Genomic DNA, 24,788 nt, shown 5'->3' with positions numbered 1-24,788 from the left:
GGCAAGAACCCAGGCATTAAATGGAGAGCATGCAGACTCCACACAGGAGATTCAAACCCATGACCTTGTTGATGTGATGTTATGGTGCCATCAAATGCACCACAGTTTTTCCAAAATTCCCACAATTGGAGCACACACAAGAGGTTTCGTTCTTTCAGTTGGATTCAGGTCAGGTGATTGGCTGCGTCATTTTAGCAGCACTATTTTCTTTCTCTGAAACCATTTGCGTTTCCCTGATGGTGTTTGGGATCATCACCTTGCTAAACCCCCCCCTTTGAAACACTTGCTGATTCTGGTTTTTCTGTACCTTTCTTTGCATTCAAAACTTTTTCCCTGTGTGAATTGTTACCAACATCTGGTAAGACTTTCATGTCAATAGCACCTTTAGAAATGTTTTTTCCTTTTACCTAAAATCTGTGATGCTTTCAATACTTATTTCACCTGCTGTGTCCATTTGGGAATCGAGCCATTTGCTGAGCATAAACAGGTGCTAGTGTCATTCTGGAGGTTCAAACTGCATAATTTAAGACTTATTTATTGGCATGTATAAATTAAGCCATAATCAGCAGGATTCCAGCATTAAACAGACTGGATGGAGCCCACTATTTTTCCTAAAACAGAACTGAAGCACTTTATGAGAACATGTCGTGTGTTTGAAGAGGTCGTGTGCAGGTGTGATTTAATACCATCGTGTACTCTGTTGGTATAGTGTTGGTGCATTTTCCCTGTGAAGAACAAAGCCTGAGGCGTGTGCAGTCCAAGTGTGTGAATGCTTCCATGTGAAAACGTGTTGAGCGTGTTATACATTAGCGAGTGCATGTGCAGCGTGGTGTGCAGCTGGGCCAGGCTGACAGTGAGAGCAGTAAAAATGTAACCTTCACTGCTGGTAGACGAGCTCCACAGCAGCACCTTATTAGTTTCTTAAAACCGTCTCATGCAGAGGGAGGGCGCTTTTCATTACACAAGATTAAATCACATCAAATGCCTCAGCAGCATGTCCTCCAGCCAAAAGCCCCCCTTTAAAAATAGACAAACGCACTTCAGAAAAGATTTACTCGTCTTGTTTGGTGGCGGTTTGACAACATGTTCTATGTTCCAGCCGCACAGCCGGGATGTCACAGCGTGTGGGAGTGAGAGAACGCGCGGGGCGAATGTCTTTGGACGTTGCCCTTTTTCCTGATTCCACACCCACCTCCTTTTCACCAGCTCCCGACATGTTCTGAAGCAGTGCTGCTTTGCACCCGTCACGGCCGATAACGGGCGAAGACTGGCTGAATGTGGCACGGCGGGATCCGCAGTGACAGCCGAGATAGGAAGAGGGAGACTGTCGACGACATCTTGCTTGCAGTAAAAAAAAAACAAAAAAACAACAACCCAAAAAACAAAACCCAGCATGACACCAATTTAGCAGCAGAAAACATTAAATCTATTGTGATTTCTTTTCTACTACTAGAGCTGTTGCACAAGAGAAGCTTAAAGAAAAAAAAAGAATATCGTTGAATATACTGTTCATAAATTAGGTTTATTTTTATACATTATGTTTTATGTTCATTCCATAAGCAAATTTAAATATTTTTCTGGGAGCAAGAATTTGTCTTGAGGAAGGAAACCCTGCACGCCTGGAGCACCATGAGTTTTGTATTGTCCTATATGTACAATTACATACACTCAGTACTGTTTTTGCTTACAGTAAGCAATACTGTACATAAATAACCCACGCATATCCCTCTTTATATGATTGCAAGTTGTCTTCTCACCATCCACGGGTTTCTTAACCGTGAAGAGAGGCACAGATTTTGTATTTTTTCTGTCGCAGTCGAACATAATTCATAAACTCGGATGCATACGTTGAACTCTTTTCTGTCTAATCGTTTGGCAAAGCAGGAGAAATAAAAGTAGTTGAATCTAAAATATTTTCATAGAAAAACAAAAAACAGGTCATTTGTCATGGACATTTGAAGAATAGGCAATACATTCATTAGAACATCAACCCATGCACATTACAGAAAGAGGTTTTTCTTATTAGCCTTTTTTTAAGCCTTTAAACTGTTTTCTAACATGTTTCTCTCATTTTTTTCTTCTTTTATGCTCAAGCTTATTCATGGCATTAGAGAATGAAGAGCAAGTCTGTTGTGGTGCTGACTGTCTGACATTTTCGTGTGTTCGGGTGGAGCTGAAATACAATGAAGGCAGAAGAAGTGCTTTGTTGATGCGATAAACATCAAGTGCGCCTGCCTGCGGGGGGGGGGGGGAGAACTACACCGATGACCTTGAGGGAGAGTATGTTAAAGAAACTCAGCTCAAACTTGCCGCAGAAATAAAAAACCAAACAAACTTGTCTTTGGCAAATTCAATTCACTGATAGTCAGACATTTATACATTCTGATTTCAAGAAAACAATCCTTTTGAAAAAGGCCGAAGTAGAATAATGTTGTGCTACTTCTTTAAAGGTGCTGTGTGGCAACTTCAGTCAGTATGTTAAGCCAGTGTGTATCCTGCGTCAACAGAGCCAAGGCTGATTTTTCAGACTGGGTGTCTCAAATGTACAAACACAGATTCCAGTGAACTCCACAGAATGCTGCTTCTCGGCTCCTCCTCGTCTATATTCGTCTTTACTGTCACTAATGATCACGCTCTCACTGAAGCCATTGCCTCACAATTCAAATATTTTGTGTGGAGCATTTACATTCATAACACAACCAGACTGCAAAGTCTGATTTAAGCTGGCGATCATTTACTGATGTGAAAATGGTACACAGCACCTTCAAACTACATTCACTGGTCTCTCGCTCACTCACCCACACAAATACACGCAACCGACACCAACTCATAGGCGCCGGGTACAGGTTAGCATGCAGTAAAATTCTGCCACTTCCAGTTAGTTATAGTTGTAAACTATCATGCATTTTACATCTCAGGCACGTGACTGTGGCTGAGACAGACCGTAACATTTGTGTTACAGCTCAGGTTCAATAACACTCTGGTTTTCACCTAGCCTCTTTTTAAAGAGCAGGCTTTTCATAGTAATGATGATATTAATAATAATAAAAAACAGAACATGAATGAAAATCTCTAAGCCACAAAATAAAATCCTTTTATCCTTTATACATCTACAATATTTAAAGGTGCCAATTTAAGTAATACAAAGGTGTATACAGTGAAATCCTTCCCTTTTCTTGCCTCCAAAACACCCAAAGATACAGTAAGAGGAGTTTACAGGCTTCTGCAAAAACAACACAAAGCAAAAGGAGGTTTTCTAGAGATAAATACTTTCTTCTGTCATGTTAGAGGATTTCCTCATAGAAGAGCAGATATGCCTGAGAGTTGAGTACCCTTGACTCTGGTACCATCTGAACTGTGGTATCGCTGACATACACCCACTGGCCCTGGGAGCTGCTGCAGGTGTCCCTGGCACCTGGGAAAAAACAAAAACAAAACCCACAGTGTCAACATCGTGAGGCATAAAGGCTCCTCCTGGAGTCGGGGGGTGGAAATACAAGGAGATACTGGGTTACTGGGAGTAAATATTGGGACAAGCTGTCACTTCATGCTTCCATAGCAACAAAGCTAAAATAATGCTAGCCAGTAAGGAGTGCTGAAACTAGCTCAAAGTGGACTCATTGTGCTCTTCTTATTTTCTATATGTTACAATGGATGAAACTTTATATAACCCTCAAAATGTCACAAGGGGCATTTTAAACTCTGTTCTGAGAGCTGACAACACTCGATTTATGGTAACTAAGTGGTAAGACCAGGGCCATCAAGTAAACAGACAGAAAGCCTCAAATAACAAGGTCACAGATTACAACAGGCTAACTCACTGCTATTACCTGCGTGTTATAGCAACAAGACTGCATAAATTAAAAAAACCTGAATACTTTTTAAAGTCTTTAATTAAAACACATTTTTAAAAAGGACCTGCAGACATGTTGGCAATAAGATAAATTTTTTTACCAACTACTCTCACATGAAAAAAAGCAAAGCATGATTATATATACAAAATAATACTTTCAAGCTTAGCTGAGTTAAAATGAAATTATTGTAGCAAGTTACTTTAATACTTTTACATTGAGCAGCTATAGCAGGAAGAAGAAATGTTGAGGAAGACAAACTTTCATTTAATAGAGATGTCACAAGGCCTTAAGATAAGAAATTGCTCGATTCACCAGTCTGTCAGCATTCACTGTAGAGATGTGAGACCTGTGTGTCATCGCCAACTAAAAGCTCCTATTGTAAGACATAATTTCTTAACATTATTTTGGAAGCAGCAAGGAAAACTTCTTCCTTGAGGTTTTCAGCTATTTTTCAGCTTTTCTGCAAACCTGGACACGATATAAAAAGAAAATGAAAGAGGGAAAGAGAAAAACATGGCTCCAAAGAACACAAAAAACTTCCATTCAACCTGCTCTTTGTGGAGGACATCTTTGAGGTTACAGGGGAGTCAGGGTTTTATTGCCAAAACACTGACTAAGCTTACAAAAACACAGAAAGAAAATAACAGATAGAAGGTCTTGAAAGAGCTCAGGAGAGCTGGCCCCTGACCTGACAGGTTCTTGTGCTGTTGTTCTGTTTTCCTCTGTGGAGCGCGCACTTTTACATATGCAGTGTAGTGGCCTCCACGCATTGAGCCACTGTGTTCGACAATCCCGTACAGGCTGTAGAGGACACGCTCACCGACTGCCAGGTTCTAGTGGGAAAAAAAAGAAAGAAAGATTAGCAAAAAGTAAAACTAAACTTTAAAAAAAAAAAAACTACCACCAACCAAGGACTTTCATTACAAGCTGAACCAACAAAGTGATGTAGTCACGGAAAAAATCTGAAGGTGCAGGAAAGTTTTCAGAAAATTTAAACTGTAAAACCTTGCAGGACGCAGAGCAGAAAGGAGCCAGATCCAGAATCAGAGGAAAGTCAACATGGCGGTTCACCTTACGGAGGTTCATCCCTGCCTTAAAGGAGAGAAAAAAACCAACAAAATCACACACGTACACACACCAATCAACAATTAGGCTCTCAAACTTACTGATGATTTTGCTGAAGAAAACAGAGTTATGGCTGCCTACCTGGTGGAAGCGTTTCAGGTGCAATGTGATGACAGGAGGCAGTGAGGATATGAGCATCTGCTTCCTAGCGCTGGTGTAAACCTTCTCCACTTTCTTATCTATGCAAACACAAAAACACAGTAATGTCAGCTACAACTATTAACTACTTGAGTAATTTAGACAAACACAGAAGCAAGCCAAAATAATATCAGCCACTCAGTATGGGCAGTATGGATTCCTGGACGTCTGTTCAAACTTGAGCGGTCGTTTTAGAGCAGCAGCCTGATATGTGAAGACATGCAGCAGCTCATGAGAGTGAGTCCCCAGATCCAAGGCCTGAGATTTCAGCTCTGTGTATGTTATGACTCACACTACAAAGAAGTGGACCGCTACAGGATTGGACAGACAATTTTCTGTGTATGTTCTTATTCTTTCCCACCCACAACGACAAAAATACCAACTCCACACAACCAACTGTAAAGAATGTGAAGAATACTCCGATGGAAGATTTTGCGTGTAGCATACAGACAACCTGTGGTCTGGGATTCAAATGTACAATAATCTGGAAATAATTTAAAATATGCTTGTAAAGAAAATGCTGGTTCCTCATCCTCAAAGCATTGTACTCTGCTTCCAGATGCTTGTTTTCTTTTACCTGCTGAGCTGCTCTTGCGCAGCTGCTTCATCCTACGTTCAGTGCAGCTCTCACAGAGCAGCCTGTTGTTGCCCATCAACAGCTCCACAGAGGTGAACTGGTGGAGGCAGGACTGGATGGAGCACTCCTTGGAACTGGGTGTGTAACTGTGGGACAGAGCCTGGAAGGCCCCCTGGTGGTGCTGATGGTGGAGATTGTCTCGGCTCTGTGTTTCTCCGTGCTCCTCTGGAGAACAGTGTGCAGATGGAGAGCAGTCCCCAGAGCTGAAGCTCAGGTTGACTTTAGAGACGGCGCTAACTAGCTGTTCCACAGCGCCGCCTTGCCTTGTGGAAGACGATGAAGAAGGAGATGAGGCGGAGACAGGCGTAGGGGACGGAGTGAGGGTGGAGGTGGATGATGGGGTAGACATGTGCCTGTGGCTGTGGCTCTGGTTGGAGGAACGTGGCGTCCACTCGCTCTCAGAGGCCTCGCTGTCGGCGTCATTGCTGCTGTCTTGAGCGCCCGAGTCTCTCTCGCTGCCGTCCGACAGGCTGCCGGCAGCCGCCATCTTACAAACTGAGACGCAGTGGCTTGATCCACCTGCAACACCTTCGTCCTCTGGTCGGTCCCCACTAAAGCCTGCTCCTTTCTCCTCCACAGAGCTGGAAGACCTCCTGCTCTGTTGCTTCTGTGGAAAGGGAGAACAAGTACATTATCATTATCATGCACACTGAAGACTGGATGCACACAGGATACTGCATTTTTATTTTAAATTCTCATTCATTAAAAAAAATAAAATACAATTCTCATATCTGTACACAAGCATTCTAAGAGTCTTTCTAAAGGAACTCTCACCAAAACTAAAAACCACAACAGTCCATCTAATGCATAATCATGCATTAGAAAAACAGAAACCAATGTCAGAGAAACCAAATACCTACAGCAGTTTTCATATAAAGGAAAGAGAAAAGACCAAGATCATAACAAGGACAACCAGAAGCACTCTGAGAGAGAAAACCTCTGCCAAGGCAGCTCACTCTCTGGGCAGTATTTACTTTTCAGAGAACAGCATTGCATTTTCTATATATTCAGTTTGTTTCCTTTGTTCTTTTTAAAGGTACTTTGAGAAGTTTGTAGTTTGGTTTTGTTATTTATCCTGGTGAACCCCATTATAATGTACTCGATGATGAGTACAATTATTCTTTAGTTTTCTTTATTTATGTGGACATTGTTTCAATCTTTAGTTAGAAGAAAAAAAAACGTTATTATTTTCTTTTCCTAAAAAAACAAACAAACAAAAACCCCAAAACAATTAATGCCGTGTATTTGAATTGTTATAACTGTTACTGTAATGCATATAAAGTCAGAAGAAAATCAACTATACTCAAAATGTATTAAATAGCTCTAGCTCTTTAAATAGCATTATTAATCACTTTGACCCTGAGGTCAATAAATTGTAATATTTTTATAGTACTTTCTATATGTTGACAATACACACCATACTTGTAAGAATCATAGTTCCTAAGTTCTAAGGCTTTTTGTTAATTTGCAGATAATAAGTTGGTCTTGCAGATCTTGGTGGTTGCCATTCATGGTCAAATTTCAATGGATTGCTAACACATATCTACACCCAGAAAAAGTTTTAGGAGAATTCATTCAAAACTGTCCATACGATTGCATTTCTAGACAGAACAACATGCACACAAACACTACCAAAAACATAACCTTCTTGGCAGCGGTAATAATAATAATAATAATAATAATAATAATAATGATGATGATGCTCAAGAAAAGGAGCAGAATATACCTGTACAACAGTCTCACCTGTCCACTCAGCTTCCTGGTATTTCTGTTGACAGAGTGTGTTGCAGAAGGAACCTGCTCACTGTGAGCTGTGTGGCTCTCCTGCTCCCGGGTGCCCTTCCCCAGCCTACCAGGGTTGGAAGGTTTTGATATCTGAGCACAACAAAAACATGAAGGTGCAAAGAAAAAGTTTCAACAAGGACTTTGAACTGATTTCAGCAGATGGGGTTGGCCAGTAAAAAACAAAACAAAACATAAAACAGAGAAATGCACCACTAACCCAGCAATCTGTGAGATAACTACCAGCTCAAACTGTCTCAGAGAGTTAATTTGTATCCTTTAAATGATCCACAATGAATGTAATTTACAGCAGCTCACCCTCTCCTCTATAATGGGCAAAGAGATGTCAATGAAGGCTTCCTTTACTGTGGATATCTGAAAGATAAATAACTGCAAGTCAGTGTCATGATATAAACTTTTAATCTCTTCAACAGTTAAAATCATAGTTCTGCTGCAGTCTAAGAGAAGATGAATGAAAATGCTTTCATTTCCTCTCCTCTTTCTTAGCTCCACACCTGCTGCTCTCCATTTTCAATGATACTCTTTAGTTTGCATAGAGGCATGTGCTTTGTTAACCACTCTAAGCTTCCACAATTTACTGTAAATGCCTGCTGTAAACAGTTGGTTTTCGAGCTGGTCCTTGAAATGATTTATGTTTGTTTTTCCACTGACTTCCATTTGTTACCTCTGATTAATTCTGGAATGTTTCCTGGACGTCACAGCTGGTAAAGAAATCTTGTTGCTTAGTTTTGTTGTCTTTTCATTTCTGGTTAGAGATAAATGTCTGCCAATTTCTGACTAACTGAAAAATACCAGTGCTGCTCCTGTGACAATCATTCAAAGCAAAAAAAAATCAAATAATTAAGGCATGAAATGTCTCACAATGAGTCCTAACTAGGTTACACGGCTATTAAAAAGCGACTCGTGTCAGAGCTGGTTGGTTTAAGAAATGCCAGCTTGTCAACCCTCATGTGCTTCATACGTTCTAATTCTACAGAGGGGAAAAAACCCTACAGAGCAGTGCCTGATTGGTTCTTCCCGACTATTCAGGTCCTTTGCTTTATTTCACTCGCTTACGTGCTCGCACTCTTCACACATGATTGTGTTTGTGAGCTCGCCGACAAAGATGCGGTCGACAAAGTTCATCTTCACACCTTCTTTCCCGTATGCTGATGGAGAAAAAGACAAAAGGTTTTCTTTTATTATTTATGCATGAAAATTGTGATTATTGCTGTTACAAGATTACCTTCAAAATTTTCAACACTATAATTTCCATTTTAAACACTATTAAGCATCACAATTTACAATCACTATTGAGAATTAATGAGATCAAAAAGTGCAAATAAAGGACTACTTTCACTGCTGAGACAAAGGAAGAACATGGGTCAATAAAAAACAAGTGACACAGATCATAATTAACTATTTAAATTTATTAGCTGCTGTATAAATAACTGATTATACACAATCAATTTTGGATACACAACTGGAAGGGTGCGCTAAAACATGAGGATGTTTATTCTTCTCTTCATGAAACTGTCCTCTGCTTCAGGAGTAAATTAACTGCATTTCCTCCAAATGCCACAAGATGGAACTATTGATCTCTGCCGTGTGCCGCCTCCATACGAACCTTTGACTTGGCGTTTGGTCTCCTCGTCTGCTGTCTTCTCTGTAGGATTGTTGAACGCCTTTAAAATGCCTGCTTTCACCCTCTGCATATAACAAAACCAGAAAAATACTAGAAGTCACATTTGAGGTAATATTCATAAATCAAATTAATTATATAAATGATGCAAATAAAATGCATTTTTGGGGGGATATTTCTTGAATTCTCTTTATTACATCCATTATTGACATATCACAATCTCGCCTGCAGCTGAGCCTGACAGGTATACCCATTATAAGCATCATTAGTGTAAAATAATTATTGTGCTTGTCCAAAAATGTTATCATGTAAATCACTTAATTAAATGTGCATGTTCGTGTGTGTGTCGTTGTCTTATTGGAGGTGACATGGTCAGTGAGTGTGTTGTGAGAGAGCTGTGAAGAGGCACAGCCACAGTAAAGCACCAATCAATAGATAATTGGCCATGGTCCATGTCTGAGTCGAGACCAGTCGGCCCCCATTGTCCCGGGACCCACACACTGCACTGGCTATTTAGGTCAAAAAACCCTGTTAATCCCAGCCCGGCCAGTCTGCACCTCATTCAGAGAGCGTGGTCAAACCAGGATGTGGCTCTCCTACTAATTAATTACCAGTAACCCCCATGCTCTCTATCTCTCTCCCCCAAAAGTAACAGCATGCACTGTCTCACACAGGATGGGCCAAAGGGAGGGGAATCTGGTCGGGGGGCGTGAAGAGAGTTGGTACAAGTGTGCAGGGGTGGAAACTAAAATGAAGACAGGGCAAAGAAGGACAGTCCATGCCCTGGGAGGGTAATACCTCCCATCTCAGCTAATTGGTGATAATTGACTGGGTCTAAATTAGCATATTCAGATCTCTGATACTAATGGCCATTAAACACAAACACTTAGGGCCTCTAAAAGGTTGGCTACACACAGAGGAACACAATATCGTGGCTCTCCCGCTCTCTTATACACACACACACACACACACACACACACACACACACACACACACACACACAATGATGTGGATGTACTATCACTAATATTCAATTTGTGTGTTCATACAAATAAGAAGCAAATGGGTTTATTCCAGTTATGAATGAATCAACGTTTCATGAATTGATGTGTGCATCCTGTTTTTCTGTTTGAGAACACGGGATAATAATAATGCTTTGATTTTTACAAGAAACATTAGTAACTGGTATGACTTATGAGTTTTAAAAAAGGCATTCGCTAATGTAGGATTAAAATGCCACTGAATCTCTGAATGTGCTGCATAAATGAGTTTCTGAGTCAATGAATAGCGGAGGCCATACCCCCCCTCCCTCTTTACCTCCTTGATTGGATTGGGAGACGGGCTGATGAGTGTGTGTGCATGTGTGTTTGGGAGGAGGCTGTGGGCGACCCTCAAGCACAATGGGACGGCCCTGGAGCTCATTCAGCAGCTGTGGGTTTCCCAAGATCACACAATGATGCCGGTTATGCCACTTGCAAGTCCCCTAAGTGGCACAACTGTTACTGTTCACAAGTTTGAATAGGAACAGGGGAGCCGAGCCCGTGGCCCTTTCGTGGGCCCGGGGCTGACCACTAAACACACCCGCTAACTTCTCCTCCTTGGTTTCACACAGCCACTGGTGGGATCACAGGGGCCAGCTAAGCCCTCCAATGGGCTGTTGTGGGGTCTCCTAATTGCCCCATGAAGGGTTGTGGGGGCAGGGGTTCTCTGTACTTGCCAAAAACATGGCACCATAAGCTTTGACCACAACTGCTGGCTAAAGATGACATGGGTTTATGTGAGCGAACAAAGCCACCCACAAAAACACAGATGAATGTCTTATGGTGATAGCCATCTAGGATAAGTTTTAAGATCTTTACTGAATTACAGCACAATGCATATGTGGAGCAGTTGATAGGACTAACAACAAGTAAGACAATGATTAGCTCCTCATGGCTTTTGAAATAAACACAGTTGTAATACCGCTGGAGCTAAAAATCAACCATCTGAATTATTCCGATGCATTTTTTAACTTAATTATTAGCATGTGAGATTGAACTATCATCACCAAGTTACTAATGTGCATTTTTTTTAAAGCAATCGAGCTGAGTGTTTGAGCAAACTTTAAAAATCAAGCACCTCTGTGAGGTTGTACTTTGTGTTATCCATCCAATTTAGGTTTGGATATTTATATGTTGACACGAGGTGTGATCATGTTTGTCACTCTGCTCATACAAAAAATAAGTCAATAGATAAAATCCATTAAATTTGTCTACTTTCCCCTTCAAGGTCGACTCCCTGATCACCACCTTTAGCTGTTCGTTTTCAGTCATGGAAGTCCTATTCTGATAATTTCCACAAGTAAATATCAACTTCTGTGTCTAACTGACCCGATGTTTTTTCTCACTGGCAATAAGAGCTGAGTCTGTGGCCATGACCCAGAGACCAAACAGCACTCTTCATTGAAAGAGTCTGCAGCATCCAAGACTGAAGGCAGCAGCAGCATGACCAGAAGCAAGCTTATGTTAGGTTTTTTCCAGACATTAAAAGGGTGTACCATAAATTCATCCAGCAGGCTCAGACTGTCAAGACAGAGCTCCCTTTGTAAGACTTTGATGTTTTTAAGACAAGAGTTTGGTGAAAACTTGAACTGCAGTGCCAGCAACTTTGATCCAGCACACACAAGTTTTGTGTGGCAAAAAGAACAAAATTCTCACTTCCCCAGAATTTAAATTTAGGTTAAAAGGTCAATTTTTGGACATACTGCAGGTGATTCAACACCCATTGCAAAGCATAAATGTAAGAGGACAGAAAGGGACTTCCACAAAGTGAGCTAAAAACAGCAGATAATCTCGAAACAGAGGAGGCTGAAGGAATCTAGACGGAAATTAAATCTTGTTTTTGTATCACATATTTCCTAGTCAGCAGAAAACTATACCTAAGCACATTGAAACTAAAACACATAAATCTATTGCCTTAATGTTTGCTATAACCTTAATATGTATTCATGTTGTTCATATTTTCTGCAAATTTATCTCATACAAAATGTTCTAAATGCACCTGAATGAAGACGACAAAAATAAACCACAAACACTTTGTGCTTGATTGAAGAACATAATCTAACAAAACATCGCCCAAATCGTATGGATTATTGAAATACATGAAAGCCTATTATGTATGAAGGCGTACTTTAGTTTCTTCTACTCGTATGGAGTCCAGTAAGTAGTGCAGAAGCTCCTGGCTGTCTTGTTGTTGGTAGCCCTTGAAGCATGGAGCTCTGGAGAAAAACAGAAACATATATTTTTTTTAGAAAAAAAAAAAACACAACAAAAAACCCAAAAACAAAATAAACAAACAACAAAAAAAAAACAAAAAAAACACCCAGAAAACAAAGTTAAGACTAACTGAAGGATGGATGTTTGTGAAAACAGTGACAACATCAAACGTGGGAGTGAATCTGACTCAAAAGAGTCTGTTGTTTGTGCACAAAAACTGAACACGTTATCGAGTCTAGAAGAAAACCACTGAACACAAAGCAATTAGAATCCATGGCAAAACACGCAAAAAGAAGAAACCGTGCGTCAAGGTCTCTCAAGAGTTTTCACTGCTGGATCTGTGAAATCCTATCTGCCACTATAACTCCTCCTTTCACAATCCAGGTGGACGCAGTATAAAACTTATACACTTAAAGGACCAACAAACAATTTGTTAAAGTTATTTTGGTGGACAGAATATTTTCTTCATACAGTCATGTTAGCAGAAACCCAAACAAGACATTTTGAATTGTCCCTAGATATGATTTAAAACCAGAACATCAATGACAGAGTAGCTCATTAGGCTCATGACCCAAGACAAATCACAGATTTTAAATGTTTGTGCAGGGCAGAAAGAAAGCTGCAAGTCCACTTGTCGTTGGTTGGCTCTAATGCGCAATATAATGAGAATTAAAATCCACCGAGAAGTCGAGGACGCTTGCAAACAGTCATATCCAGGATCTTAGGTTAACAACTTCACTAAATGGCCTGAATAGAATATTGTTCAGTACATCATAATTGGGTGCTCATAAAACCACAAAAACAACCTTGAGCTTGAGCACAGGTTGGGTGAACTCACACACAGTGATCACATGTTTGATTATATTCTGACCAAAACTGTAGGAGGAGGAGCAATTTTAGTGAATGTGAACTAGGGCTGCCACGATTTGTCGACTAGTCACGATTACGTCGACTATCAAAATCGTCGACGACTGATTTAATAGTCGACGTGTCGTTTGAAACTTTGTACGATCACAAAAGACGCAGGAATAAGTGGCAGGATTTAAGAGTGTAATAACGGACTGAAACAGAAGATGGCAGCATTGCATGTACAAGGATGTCAGCTACCGTTAAACCCCGAAGAAGAAGAAGAAGAAGAAGCAGCTGTGTCCCAGAATTCATAGCGCGGCCCAGCGCAGTTTCCAACAATGGCGGCAGCTAGTTAGTTTTAATGTTACTCTTATTATTCTTTCTGGGTCACAAAATAAACGTTTAACATATTTTCAGGCGAGAATGTAGCTGTGTAAACCTCAAATATCTGCTCAGTTTATCAGGACACCACATATTTTCAAAAGCGCTCCGACGTTTTCGGAGACATCTGTTACCCACTAGCTCGTTAGCGAGCCGGGGGCTAGGCTCACTAGCGCCGTGAGAACACCGGACTCCCCGCAAATCGTTTTCAAACCCACCGCCGTCTTTCGCTACTCAGGTTAAATATATATGAGTCACTTAGATAACTTAAAATGTTATTGTTTGGCTTTTTTTTTTTGTATTTTATTTGTTCCTGAGTAAATCAGTTTGTCTGAGATTAAAGTTATAGTTTTTACACAGCTGAATAAACGTCAAGCAGACAGCTGATTATCAGAAGTGTGAGATGCTCCAGAATATACTCCAGTGTCCTGTTATATTTTAGATAGCAAGGAGTTTATTAAACTTCACCGAAACAATCTGCAAATTTCATTAAAATTCAATAAACTATCATCTTGTCTTTATTTTTAGTTAGCACAGACCTTAAACACTTAAAGCTGTAAGCTAATGATAGTTATATAAGAGCAGATGCTGCTGGTGCAATAAGCTGTAGTTTTACGTCTAATGGATGATGATCTGATTAGTCGACTAATCGCAAAAATAATCGGTGACTAGTCGACTATCAAAATAATCGTTTGTGGCAGCCCTAATGTGAACAGACCACCAGATGAGCTCTAGCTCCATCTGAGTAACCCCATTACCAGGATGAACACCTATTTGCTACTAGCAAATGAACTGTGTGAAAGCAGGTCCCCCTCAGATAAAATTAAACATCTTCTTTTTGTGAAAGCAGTTGCTTATTACACTGAACTTCAATAAATTATAAATTCATTATACTTTATTATAAAAAAAAAAAATTATACTGGATGAAAAAAAAAAGATTTAAATAAGTCTTATTAAATACCATTCTTCCATCCATAAAAAAGTAAAAAATAAATACAATGAAGCTCTCTAAGCAATATAAGAAGAGGTTCATAGGCAAGTCACCACTCCTCTATGTTGGATACTTCCACAAAACAGACTTTCTGCTGTGCACAAATCTTCTTGGTAAAGCGAATGGACACCATTAGAGTGGTTAGAGGGGAGGCTCTCCTTGGCTCCGACCCCTGGCTGTCCACGGTGAAGCAGATGTGAGGACAGATGCCAGGGGCAGATGGGTAGCCAAGGTTGGAGCTACTGCAACCTGTTGGGCCGAGGCAACCACATAACCAAAGGACAGGTTGGTTCAACAGGGATAACACATACTGAGAGGCCACATTCCTGATTAGACAACATTGAGGGTGGTCAGAGGTGGGCAGTGCGTAGTAGTGGGTTAACTCCTTTCAAGCCATTGTGGATCTTTTGCTATGCTATGATCTTTGTATGTTAAGTTTCTTTGTTTGCCAAAATGTTCTGAATAGGAATGCTGCACACCTGTTCCTGTCTGATGAAAGCAGTTAATCCTATTATAATTATTAAAAAGGAATGCAGTGTGTCAAATATAAATTCTGACCAATACATTCTCCTAATGACATTCCTAATCCTACTTATGTGGGAAGATCACTCAGACCAAAACAGCTTTTTACACCCTTGACACATTGCCATGAACAAATGGATGTCCAGGAGAGAAATGGCCAAGCACCTCTCTTCAACACAGGTCAGAACCTGTAAATCTGGAGGAGATCAAAGTTGCCCCACATACTCGCATCTTATCCTAATCTCTGTCTTTCATGCCTCTTTTTGTGCAAACAGAAGGCAACGTGCAGGGGTGAAGATGGTACAGAGAACATATGTTATTTACTGGCGAGCCTCCAGGAAGAGCAGCAAGTAAAGGAATGCCTCCATCTAGCTTTGCCAACTGAATTTGTTGATCAACTAAAAGAGAGAAATATGAAGACAAAACAGAGAGGAGAATGCGTGAGACAGAAAAAAAAGGGGGGGAAAGAGAGAGGCAGTGAAAAAGAAAAAAAAATGAATGCACATGGTTGGTATCAGTGGGAATGAGGAGGTCTGGAAGTTCATCCCAGTGGAGACAAAGCAGAAGGGCCCTGTAGCCCTGCTCTCAATCTGGCCAATACAAACAGCTGCGGTGCTAACACAATTAATAGCCGGATGAGTTAGTACCAGACACAAGGCCACACAAGCTCCCCCCAAGTCGAACACACACACACACACACACACACACACACACACACACACACACACACACACACACACACACGTTTATTATTATTAGTCCTTTACTCTTAGACGGCTTTAAAACATTGCAGTTCAATGTTTGCATTCACTGCAGCATTTAAACACTATGAATAATTTCAAATTAAAAATAATAAACATTTGTTGTCACTCTGAGAACATTGTTAGTTTAACTACTGACTTCACTAATGGGAAATTGAGAGACAAACCCCCCAAAAACATTCATTCTGACTACATGGATTGGTCTGCACCCTCACTGATGCTGACATACTAGTGCTGTATAAGAGAAAGAAAACTCATATATCATGACACAGTAACGTATTTAAAGGTTGATTCGTCAATGAGAAATGGCACAATGTTTGAAACTGTAATATAAAAAGATTTTATGCCTATTGAAATATTCCATAAAAACGCACAAAAATTCTAGTGCAACAGGGAAAAAATACAAAGAAAAAAAAATCACTGAACCGCCATCAAAGATTGGCTTTGTACTTTTAATTCATATTTTTCTGGTTTTGATCATGAAGCTCTCAACATCATTATTCGAAGGTGTCCTGTGTTCACAAACCAGATAGAGAGCAGCAGAGCTGAGGGAAAGGATGTAAAGTTTCAATGCCAGCTTTGAATATGTGCACATGTCAAAATTATTATTCTTATTTTTATACCAACTCTGAATCTGTCTCTCTTCTTTTAATGTGGTGTGTGCTGTATGTGCAAGTGACCTGGATGCCAGCACTAGATGGGATCCATTGTTGTCATGTGCTATTTCTATCAGGGATGAAAGGCTTCTCACAAGGCTTATTTATGAACAATTTTTGAAAGATGTGAGTATGTGGACACAGTACACGGACAGAGAAGAGAGCCAGCATACTTTTCATTTTTTTGCACCACAAGAGTGTCCAGTGGCTGTCCTGAAAATGGAATCAGTCCTTGAAAGAAGCAGGTGTTGATGAATGCCCTCTGTGTGGCCTTTTTTCCTCCAGATTGTGCATTACACATGTGTAGCGAATGCATCCAGATAAAGTGATGGACATTAATGATGAAAATTCTCAAAAAATTGTCATTTTTAATACTTAAGACATTTCAAGTCCAGGTCCAAAAAGGAAAACAGACAAACAGTTGTGTCTGTAATTTTTTTTTTCCCGGTTGTGCCACTGACTGGCTTTGTAGTACACTGGGTACAAGCTGGGACCCTCACTGGCACCAGATACAGAGTGTGGTGCTGGCCGTCCGACACACACTGCTTGGCACTGGTCTGAGCACAGACCAGACCCCGTGCTGTTGGCAGGAGGATGAGGAAGCAAGCTGTGGGGTACTCAGCTGGTTAAGGTCAAATCCATGTGAACACGCACATTTAACACAAAAATGGGCTCGACTTCAGGATGAGCTGAGTAGAGTAGGTTGACTCATATGGCTGTTTCAAGGTGTCGGAAACAGACTGTGTTTGTCATTATAATTCAGAAGATTAGTGCTGTTTATTCCAACTTCTACCTTATTTTCAAAGCACAACAGCTCCAGCCTGCAGATTTACTTCCCTTTACCGAGAGTAAAGCCTAAATCAGAGTCTGCTCTGCGTGGGAATACTGTAAAACACTGGATCAGCCATGGCTATAATCATTAACCCCTGCTAAGTAGAAAAAAACCATTTAAACTGTGCTGATCACAGACTGAAGGCCCCATTATGCAGTGTGCTAACACAAACATACAGGGAAAGACTGATAAAGAAATGATAAAAGCGCTGTTAGCCCTCACAGGCCAAGGGCAGACCCAATCCTCTTTGAGTGAGAAGAACTTGCAGAGGATGGCAGGACATTTTCAGAGTACAGGTACTGTAAAGGTCGCTGCAACAGAAAGAAAAATGTCCCAGTAAACAAGCAGTTCTTGGCCTTGGCCTTTCAGATCAAAGGCTTTAGGCCTGAGTAAATGTAGATAGGCTGCTGTGAGGAGTCGTCTAAAAACAGGTGATAGCGCAGGCTATCATCAGGCTCAGAATCATGCATGTTCTGTGGCGTATAAGTAAATTTAAAAAAAGTTAAGTTGCCAATCACAACACTAACAAAAAAGCAACAAACAAAAAACAAAAACAAAACCCAAAACAACCCCCCCCCCCCCCCCCCCAAAAAAAAACAACAACCCAGACAAAACAAAACCCCTCATTAAAAATAAATATATATTGAACACTACATACAGCCTGAAAGGAATCTGCAGCAATTGTGACCAGAGACAAGTGACTACAAGCAAAATAACTGCTGGCGATGGGAAGTGGGCGACACCCAAGAAAAATTTCTCTCAATTCCAGGTGATAGTACATACATTAGAGGCTCGCCCAGACCACTGGAACCTGGCTATCCACAAACAACCGTCCGTCAGCTTCAAAGCGATGTGTGATGAATGCGTTACTTCAGTGTTCCTCACTTTTTGAATTTGGCTTCAAGACATCAAGATGGCGATACCAAAAACAGTCATCCCTGCTTCCTTGCCATAAACAAGGGGTTCACCAAAACGAATAGCTCTGCACGTTTGGTTTGACGCAACCATGAAGGGGATTTATGTCTCTGGCTGGAGCAAACCAGCAACTTTTCACCTGCCAAGTGAATGTGTTAACCACTACACCATGGGATGCAAAAAGTCTACATAAACTTCATACCTGTAAAAGGCTACAACATACAATAACTTGAATGCTTATATCTCTATCCATTAGATCAGCGGTCCCCGACCCCCGGGCCTCGGACCGGTACCGGTCCGTGAGTCGTTTGGTACTGGGCTGCGAGAGTTGAGGCTCAGGTGTGCAATGTATGGTTTTCAGGGTTTTTATCGGTTTTCAGCGTTATTTTGTTATCGTTTTGATCATTAACTCTGTTTTCCTGGGTCTTTTCACGCGTGTTATGAATAAATCTTCTTTTTTTCGGTACCGGTACTAGTTTTATTTTGTTGTATTTATCCGCGACACCTTAAAGGCCGGTCCGTGAAAATATTGTCGGGCATAAACCGGTCCGTGGCGCAAAAAGGTTGGAGACCGCTGTATTAGATTATGTGAGTTGAATTTACCTAAAAAAAAAAAAAAGTTATAAAAACAAAACATTGATAATAAAGTGCATCAAATATTATTGTCATTGGGAATAAACATGAACGCTGTAATTGAGCAATAAAATAAAATAACATATCCCCTGTTTCCCACCTCTTTGCCATTTGAAGCATAAAAACAATGTATTAAATCTGTCATTTTACTGTACTACAATAAAGCTGTATGGAAAAATGAATAGATTAATCATTTGATACAGTTTAAACAAAGAGTAGCATAAAGTGTGGTGAAGCTTAAAGTCAAATCTGTCTATTCAAATGTATTTTAGTGGAATAGATTAGTTCTACTTGAAATTAGACATGTATGAGTGCATAAGAGTGTGCAGTGCTTGCTGTCTGAATGCACAATTGCCTGCATGCGTTGCAGGGCGAGGTGGTGCCAGGTGAGGTGGCATCCCACAAACACACACTACACAAACACCCACAGAGGTCTGTCTGATAAAAGCTAGGTACCAGAATAACTGTAAAAGCCGCACCAGAGAACGATCCAGTCATCCAACATCAAATGCTCTGGTCATCCACCTGCACTACTAAACAGTGTGAGGCCCCAGCCCCCTCCATACACACAAACACGGTGGACCCAACCAGCAGGGTACCAAGCTCAACCAATAAGTCAGCCAACCAGACACCCACACTTTTCATGTAAGAGCAAGGTCTGCCTGTCACACAGTCTGTCAGACCTTGGATCAAATGCGACACAGGTGGCACAGCCATGTGGAGAGAAGCAGGAGAACTACAAATGGCTAGCTACAGCGGTACAGTGATTTGAGTGCATGTTCCGTGTACGTCAAGGTTAGTGTGTGTGAAAGGCATTCAGCAGAGACCATGTGCTACTGGGGTCAGGCTGGTTAAAAGTGTGCACTGCTGCAGTAAAGGGATGAAAGCAGGTGGAAGCTGTGGCTCCTGCAGTGGTGATGGAGAACAATAATTATGGTGAATTCTGATGGCTTCACTGACCCTGAAACCAAACATTGGCAGGAGTCTGAAGCTGGTGTATGATGATTGGTGATTTTAGGTCCGCAATTATACAACCAGAGTTCAAAATGTCTGAAAGGTTTGTCAATAAAATCTGTGTACTCAAAGTACAGATACTTTTTTACTGTGCTTACGTACTATTTTCAGATATATGAAAGTTGTTGTTTTTTTCTGCCTACTTTTTGCTTTTACTCCCTACATTTTTTAAATATTTGTAAGTTTTTATTGATTATCTTGCACAAAGTATTTACATTAGGAGCGTTATAACATTCCTGAAAATAAGAAACCTGGCATTTATATGTATAGTATTTGTCCATACGCAATTTTGCTAAACATTGGAGACAAACATATGACAAACAATTTCAACTCCTCAAAGTTGTAGCAAGATGGAAGTGGTATGTCCCGATTGAATTTTCCAGATGTTTTTTATGTAAAATGTTTTTTTTTTTAATAAATATCTGGTTGTGATTTTAATTGTAGGCAAAAAAAAGAAAAGAAAACCAAAAAAACCACAAACAAAACAAAACACACACACACAAAAAAAACAAGAAAGAAACCAACAAACCGAACAGTAGGACCGGTGGAAACAGCTGGCCCAGTCTTGATGGCATTTTCCACCTCATAGTTGTTTTACTAGGTAAGGTAAGCTATTTAGACAAAATTACTTCTTATCTCTTTAATATACTGGCTCCACTTAAACCAGGGTTTGTTGAATTTCTCTCTTTAAAGCTGCAAAGACATAGTGAGCCTCACCATTATAAATATTTGGTAGACAGTATGGTGCAGTTCTTGTATTCCTTCCAATGCTTGGAGCCATTTTCTTGTCAGGGTTTTCTTAGCTGACATTAACATAATTCTCAGTAGATATTTATCTGCTGGATTAGTTATATTTGGGAGGCCTAAGTACATATATAAGAAATCAAAGGGGATTTGTGTGCAGAAAATCTTTTTCAAACATTTGTGGATATCTTGCCTAACCCTAATTTTTGGGCAGGACCAGAATAGATGGTAGTGATTAGACTTCAGACTGCCACATACTCTGCAGGACCCTCTACAGTGTAGGCAACAGAAAATAGATACACATTTTTTATTTTCCTTCTTTGTCTTCTGATTCAAGATGAGTATCATTAGAATGAAAAAAGTTAGACGAAAGTGAAAGTGATTTCAATCTACTGAGATTATGTTATCATTACGTTAATATAGCACAAGGTTCAGTTAGCCTTGCATAAAAATAGAAGCATCCTCCACAGAAGTTTCTTACTTTAAGTGCATTTCTGAGCCTGTGCTTTTTTACTTGAGTATAGAAGTTGTATCAGTACTTCAACTTTTACTGGAGTATTTGTTACCAGTAGTATTTGTACTTCTACTTAAGTACAGAATGCCTTTGCTTTTGCCAACTCTGCTTGCTTCAGAATGAAAATATTCAAATCAACATAGCCTCTGCTCCAGCTTCACTAGCTTACATTACTTCTCATGTTCCCCACAGATGAGGGGACACATAAAGCAGAGGCTCTGGGTTCACAGGAAGTAGCAGGTGATATGAAAGGTTGTGCCTTACTTTTGGCAGAGTTGGTTGAAGAGGATTTTGGGATTGACACAGCCTTTCCCTGGATCCTTCATGTTGTGGAGGAAGGCAAACATGGCGGCAGTCAAGGGTTCTGGACTGGGCAGCACTACTGTTAGTGGACTCTGGAATAGGAAGAACACATGAAAGTAAAACATGTTGTTCTTATTTGAAGTAATTAGTATCTTGTTTATGAAATAAGGCCAGAAATACAGAAAACATGAAAATACTTCAATTTTAACTACTACTAAGTTCTAACAGCATTCAAAAATTTCTGTAATTATGCATATTAAAATATGCATAATTCTCCTTTATTAATGAGAATAATAAGCTGTACCAGATTTGTCTCTGGAGGGGGGCAGATCCTCAATTTGTACCCCTTCTCCTTCACCTCTTGGATAAGGTCAATGAGCATGTGTGTCTGGGACAGGTTCTGTGAGGAAAACAGAATCATGTTAAGACTGTTAAGCGGGGTCATCGTTTTCTAAAGGTGGGACTCGCTTATACAATATTAATGCAGTTTAACATTTTGCAATATACTGAGTACTGCAATAACATCTAATGTGATTTGTCACCTTTCCCCAACTGCAAATTATGTCCTCAAAGTTAGACTTTGTCAGTATCTGTTTCATTCATGTTATGGTTTTGTTGTAAATAATGGTCAAGCACACCAACACTGTCACTAAAACCTGCCATAAATGTTGCCAGTAAGTCTGCTATCAGTCTGCAATTTAAATTTGGGTCAAGTTGGCAATTACTTGCAATCATTTATGACAGTACAGCAATTAACTGTGATAACTCATTAAAACTCACATGTGAAATTCACATTTAACCGTTACATTTGGACTTAGCAACATTCCTGCTTTATATAACCAGTATACAACCATTTTGCAGCCAGTTGAATCCTATGGAGTTGTCCTCAGTGACAAAGACTCATTCAGACTGATGGCAACATGCAGACAATCTGTCTGTATTTATGAATTAAACAGAAATTATTTTCACACTTTTGACAATCTTTCAGAGGGATTGCAGTCGGTCCAAGTCAGACTGGAACTGTTTGCGGAAACATTGCCTCTTGCAATCAAAAGTTGTTGTGAGGATCTAACACTCTCAAGGTCTAAGCAACCATTTACTCACCACAAGATGCAGAATGTGAAAAAAGGGCAATTTTTAAAAATGTACTGAAGATCCTATTTTGTAGTTGTGTGACTGAAGGTAGCTTTGTCAAACCAAGTGTGTCCAGTGTTGGATGGTTTTTCGGTTAATTTTAATTAGCTAACATTATCTCAGATGAGGTAAATGAGGTGGGCCCTCTTTTTTTCTAAGTATTAGAATTTATTTAATAAAATATTGATATTTGGTGTCTTTATATCCATACAAAATAACACAATACCAAGCTGTGTTGATTTCCCCCACCATATCTGACACTCTGCCTCTGATTTCAACTGGGGAACAATATTCATCAGGTGCATTAGATCAACTGGTTTTAACTAGAGAATATTGTACATTAAAGAAGTGGCTCCAACTGATCAAAACCACAGATTCTAAGATTTTCTTTCATAAGGCAAAGAAACAAGAAAAGCTATAATGTTTTAGAGATATAAAAATGTTTCTGCACTTAGCTTGTGGCAATATCATGTAGTCAACTAAAATAGCTGCGCAACAATGTTTTCTCCATTTTAGTATGATTTAGAAACTTGTGTCGAGTTTATCACTGAAAAAGGCAAAATTATCTATGATCTGTATGAATTAAATGCAGAGAAGATCCTTGGCGAGGAGATTGCTTGAAGCAGTCATTGTCCCTTCATGTTAGAGAAGCATCTTTTCCTCCCTTTTCAAGAGATATTTGTTTTGTCACATCCTGGCAATAAAGACTGTTGCTATGGAAAACACACAATGGAGCTGGCATTGTGAACACAGACACAGCTCATCCTCTGACAATTATGTGTTTTCACCAGAAAGATTGCAATTTTCAAGGAGACAATACAAACAGACAGGGAGAGGGAGGGAAAAGCATGTAAAGCACGCTCACTCGAATTTCAATCAACGAGGGAGACCCTGAGGGTGATTAACAAAATGGCGGAAAAAAAACAGCTTCATTGTTGAAGAGGCATGTCAGTTTGCAGTCACCATGACATGACCAGGGAAAAACTGAGGAGGGCTCTATAGCTGTGCTGTGCTGTGAACGTGCTCTGCACCAACCGAGTGCCAGTTGTGTACAGTAAAGTCTGGAAATATTTGTACAGTGATTCAAATTACATAATCTTGGCTTTGAATGCCAATATCACATCAACCACAGAGGAGTCACAACTATTTTTTGTCCAGAGTCATCCATTTTCAAGGTCTCCAATGTAAGGTCTAAAATAAAATGTCCATTTTAAATACGTTGAGTATCCTTTGAAAGCAATGACTCCCTGATGTTTAGAATCCGTGCACCTCCCTAAAGGAGGAGCTTGATACTTTGTGATGCTTTTCCAGGCCTTTATGCTGTAGTGGTCTCCAGTTGTTTGAAGGTCTTTCTGGCTTTCCAGTATTGCAAGTAAGTGATAGACTTGGCCATTGCAGTAGTTCACTTCATTACCTTCAAAAGTGTCTGGATTGCTTTCAGAATATGTTTTAACTTATCTTTGAGTTGCAAACACCAACCAGTCAACACTGTTGAAAACGAGCTGACAATATAGTTGATACGAGTTTTACTGTCTTTCAGATCATAGTATGCTTCAGGCCACAGATCACTTGTTTGCAACTCGTGGTGAACACCCTGTGTTTTTTCCCTCCTTCACAGTGTTCTTCACCTGGCTGCATGTTCTCAAGCAGTTCTTCTTTACCATAGAAAGGATACTATGATCATCCACCACTCTTGTCTTCCACAGATGTCCAAGAGTTCATGCACATTTACTATCTATGGCTTCTTTCTTTTTAAAGGATGCCACTGGTGTCACTTTCCTTGGGAGCTGTATGCCAAAAACAATGCTTCTGAATATTTTAGTGTTCTGTTAATGGCAAAAGTTTCTCAGTTCTTGAGTTCTGACCCAATATTATAAAAAGAGTAAGATTCAAGTAAAAACAAAATCATCAAGGACGAGTAACAGAAACAGAATAGCAATACCAACCTGCATAACAGCATTGAAGAAGCAGGTGTTACCAAGGTTATTGATTCCCTTAACAGGGACCAAAGCACTGCTGACTGAGCTCTTGCCTTTTGGTAGGTCAGCATAATCTGGTGGTTCTTCTCTGAGTTTTATGATCTTGGGTGATACTGCTGGAACACATA

At 40.1% G+C, this 24,788-nt stretch overlaps 1 protein-coding gene across 3 annotated transcripts in view; it reads right to left on the bottom strand.

The window, feature by feature from the left end:
- Positions 1-1,503: 1,503 nt before the first annotated feature.
- Positions 1,504-24,788, bottom strand: part of usp45 (ubiquitin specific peptidase 45) — a 52,971-nt gene continuing 29,686 nt past the window's right edge. For 2 of the 3 annotated variants that reach the window (XM_082551210.1, XM_082551209.1), the window contains exons 6-18: positions 24,628-24,776; positions 21,852-21,947; positions 21,509-21,639; positions 12,347-12,434; positions 9,164-9,245; positions 8,614-8,705; positions 7,855-7,911; positions 7,498-7,629; positions 5,695-6,361; positions 5,061-5,158; positions 4,860-4,946; positions 4,543-4,687; positions 1,504-3,415 (exon numbers count right to left, since the gene is read on the bottom strand). In XM_082551210.1, coding sequence (XP_082407336.1) covers positions 3,285-3,415; positions 4,543-4,687; positions 4,860-4,946; positions 5,061-5,158; positions 5,695-6,361; positions 7,498-7,629; positions 7,855-7,911; positions 8,614-8,705; positions 9,164-9,245; positions 12,347-12,434; positions 21,509-21,639; positions 21,852-21,947; positions 24,628-24,776 — 1,955 coding nt within the window. In that variant the 3' untranslated portion in view covers positions 1,504-3,284. The remainder of the gene's footprint in view (positions 3,416-4,542; positions 4,688-4,859; positions 4,947-5,060; positions 5,159-5,694; positions 6,362-7,497; positions 7,630-7,854; positions 7,912-8,613; positions 8,706-9,163; positions 9,246-12,346; positions 12,435-21,508; positions 21,640-21,851; positions 21,948-24,627; positions 24,777-24,788) is intronic. The other variant, XM_082551211.1, reaches the window with a different exon arrangement.

This window comes from Aulonocara stuartgranti (genome assembly GCF_965226115.1).
Source record: "Aulonocara stuartgranti genome assembly, chromosome: 11".
Taxonomy (NCBI): domain Eukaryota; kingdom Metazoa; phylum Chordata; class Actinopteri; order Cichliformes; family Cichlidae; genus Aulonocara; species Aulonocara stuartgranti.
Note: the sequence above shows the minus strand (reverse complement) of the source record. Positions and strands in the feature narration are given on the sequence as shown.